General features: G+C 55.1%; 1 protein-coding gene across 1 annotated transcript in view; it reads right to left on the minus strand.

Annotated features, from left to right (window-relative positions):
• Window positions 1-563: 563 nt before the first annotated feature.
• The window catches only part of LOC104998732 (ninein-like protein), a 51,819-nt gene continuing 49,312 nt past the window's right edge, over window positions 564-3,070 (minus strand). Inside the window, exon 4 of the mRNA XM_010854064.1 lies at window positions 564-2,268. Within this exon, the coding sequence (XP_010852366.1) occupies window positions 2,198-2,268 (71 nt within the window). The 3' untranslated portion in view covers window positions 564-2,197. The remainder of the gene's footprint in view (window positions 2,269-3,070) is intronic.

The raw sequence follows: 3,070 nt of genomic DNA on the forward strand, positions 1-3,070 counted from the left end.
GTGGCTGGTTGCTGAGCAGGGAGCAGCGGAAGGAAAGGCCGTGCCAGGTGGGAGTGGGCAGCGGGGACACACTCGGGAAACCAGGGGGGCCTGACGGCACATGGACCCCGCCTGGGGCTCCGCACTCCCCGCTCACCGGAGGTCGTGAGCCAGCACCGCACCTGCGCCCTTGGCCTGACTGGGCTTCGGCCTCTCCTCTCCTGAGATCCCTCGGTCCGCGTCCGGAGGCCCACCTGCCCTTGTTGTGGTCCCCCCATTCTTCATTGTTTCAGCTGCTCAGCACTTTCCTCAGAGCAATGAGACGCCCAGAAATCACACACATTGGAACCGGTTCATAAATGTTCTCTGAAAGTGTCACCTCCTCCCTCCACCAGGGGGAAATGCGTCTTCAGGAACGTGTCCACGCGGCAAATCAGGCCAGGAGGGGGCAGCGTCTCACCACCCACAGAGCACAGAGCTGTGGCCTCTCGGTGGGAAGCTCTGGGGGTCTCGGCCAGTCCTCACCCACTGCCCAGACGGCCGGCAGACCACAAGGTCAGCCCTGTGCCTCCTGTGTGCGCGTATTTATTCATAGGAGCAGAATACCAGACTCTGCAAGTTAAGAATACGTCGGTTTAGGATCTCCCTGATGGTGCAGTGGTTAGGACTCTGCATTGCCAATGCTGGGGGCAAAGTTTCAATCCCCAGTCAGGGAACTAATATCTCAGCATGCTGAGAGGCATAGCCAAAAGATTAAACAGGCAAAAAAAAAAAAACCAACAAAAATATTTTGGTTATGTGTTCTGTGATGGCCTTCACTGAGTGAGTAGAACTACTGAGAAGCAGAATGTTCTTCAAAACCCCAGGCATTTGGCCCCAGGGTGCCATGCACATTCCTGGAGCATCAAAGCACATGTTTCAATCATGTGGCCTGAGTTGGTGGGAAGGACCAGCAGGCAGATTAGAAAGCCCGAGAGAGGGATGCTGTGGACTGGCCGGGGAAGCAGGTGAAGCCCATGGGGGAGACCGGGAGGGTGGCCTCCTGGGAAGCACACAGCCCAGGAGGGCGGGGGCAGGGCTCGCTGGGCTCTCACCACAGGGGCTGCCTGTGTGCACCAGCCCTGGCCGAGCCACCTCAGGCAGGCCTATGACTGACCCACCAACTGACTGGGTAATTGAGGAAAGCTCTGAAAACTGAAAGAAGAGAAAAACAACACAAAACAAAACCGGGGTTGGTACAGAAAAGCACCAGTCACGAAGAGGACACAAGTTGCCAACTCACAGGAGTTCCAGCACAGAAAAGGGAGCAATGACACGGGCGTGGCCCTTCTCAGGCACCTTCATGCCCAGGATCACACGATCACATCCCAAGTCAGGAAACGCAAGTGGCCTTCTTCCCACCTCACGGAAGGTAAACTTGAGACAAAGCAACCAACGACCCGACCCTTCAGGTCCCAGGGCAGCCGTTGACAAGCTGGGTCCTCCCCCTGGTCAGACTCTTCCCCCGGTCAGACTCCACCCTTCAGACTCCGCCCCTGTCAGGCTCCTCCCCCTGGTCAGACTCCACCTCCTTATCAGACTCCTCCCCCCGACTAGACTCCACCCTGGTCAGACTCCTCCCCCGTCAGGCTCCTCTCCCCCAGGTCAGGGCTCCCACATGGCTCCAGCAGGAGGCGGTGGGACACCAATGGATTTCAGCCCCAGGGGAGGCCGCAAGTGCTTCCCCAAGGGCCAAGCTCCAGACTAGAAAACCTCACCTGAGTAATAGGTACGATCAGCCACAGGATTTTGGGGGTTGGGGTGGGCTGGGGGCGCTCACTGGAATCTACATGAAAGGTACATAACCCCCAAACCTCCCAATGGCACCCACTGCCCCAGTCATGCACCTGCTCCCGACCAAGGCCCCAACCGGGGTGTGGGAACAGACCAGGGGCCTGTGTGGGGCAGACACCTCAAAACCCTGACTGGTGGTGGAGGGAGGGACCCGCTGGCCACTGCACTCGCCCTCCCAGCACTCCTCAGATGCAGCCCCGACCGGTCATCCGGCCAGAGCACAGCAGGCGCTGCCAGCCAAGGGGTTGGCTCATCTTCTAAGGAGCACGTCCGCCATCAGCTTCCCACTGGACCCACAGTCCATACCTCCAACCAGGCCTCCCTCCAGAATTCTCCCTCCACCTCCTGACCAGTTTCAAAGCCCCTCTTCACTTGTTTTGAAATATTACCTTTGTTCCACTGGCCCCACTGGAAACCAGGATTCTAACAAGTCCGAGGAGCACAGAGCACTATTGTCTGAGACAGAAGACAGGCGCAAGTCTGGCTCAGCTGGTGGCATCCTGCTTGCTCCACAAGCCTCCCAGCCTGGCCAGCACCTTACACCTGCACAGCACTTTTGATGACCAAATTCTTCCACTCCTCCATATACACTTTATCTTGTTCACACCCTTTGCTCTAAGGACATCACTTGATATTACTTGACGTTTGTGAGATTGTGACTTATAATAAATATGAATTTGGTCTTCCTCCCATCCCTTGCACAGCTTTTAAAACCCTCAGAATTTCCTAAGTGATGAGAGCAACCTCACCCAAGTTTATCCTGATGAAGTGACTTTGAGAACCAGACCTTGAGATGGGTTGGTTGCTAGAGAAACCTATGATGCGATTAGAGGTTGAAACTTTCAGCCCTACCCCGGTCAGAGGCTGGATGTTGAGTTCAATCACTGATGCCCCATCACTGGATCAGTCATGATTGTGTAATGAAGCCTCCATAAACCCCAAAAGGACGGGATTCAGAGAGTTTCTGGGTTGGTGAACAGGGGGAGACTGGGGAAGAGTGAAGCCTGGAAAGGGGGTGGGGGCTCTGAGCCTCTTCCCACAAGCCCATACATTGCTCACCCTGAGTTATATTCTTTTGTAATAAACAGCTGATCCAGTAATGAGTTTCCCTGCATTCCATGAGCTGCTCTAGCAAATTAACTGAACCTAAGAAGACCAGAATGCGGTCCAGTGGAGAAGGGAATGGCAAACCACTTCAGTATTCTTGCCTTGAGAACCCCATGAACAGTATGAAAAGGCAAAATGATAGAATACTGAA

This window comes from Bison bison, unplaced genomic scaffold (assembly GCF_000754665.1).
Source record: "Bison bison bison isolate TAMUID 2011002044 unplaced genomic scaffold, Bison_UMD1.0 scf7180017864335, whole genome shotgun sequence".
Lineage (NCBI taxonomy): Eukaryota > Metazoa > Chordata > Mammalia > Artiodactyla > Bovidae > Bison > Bison bison.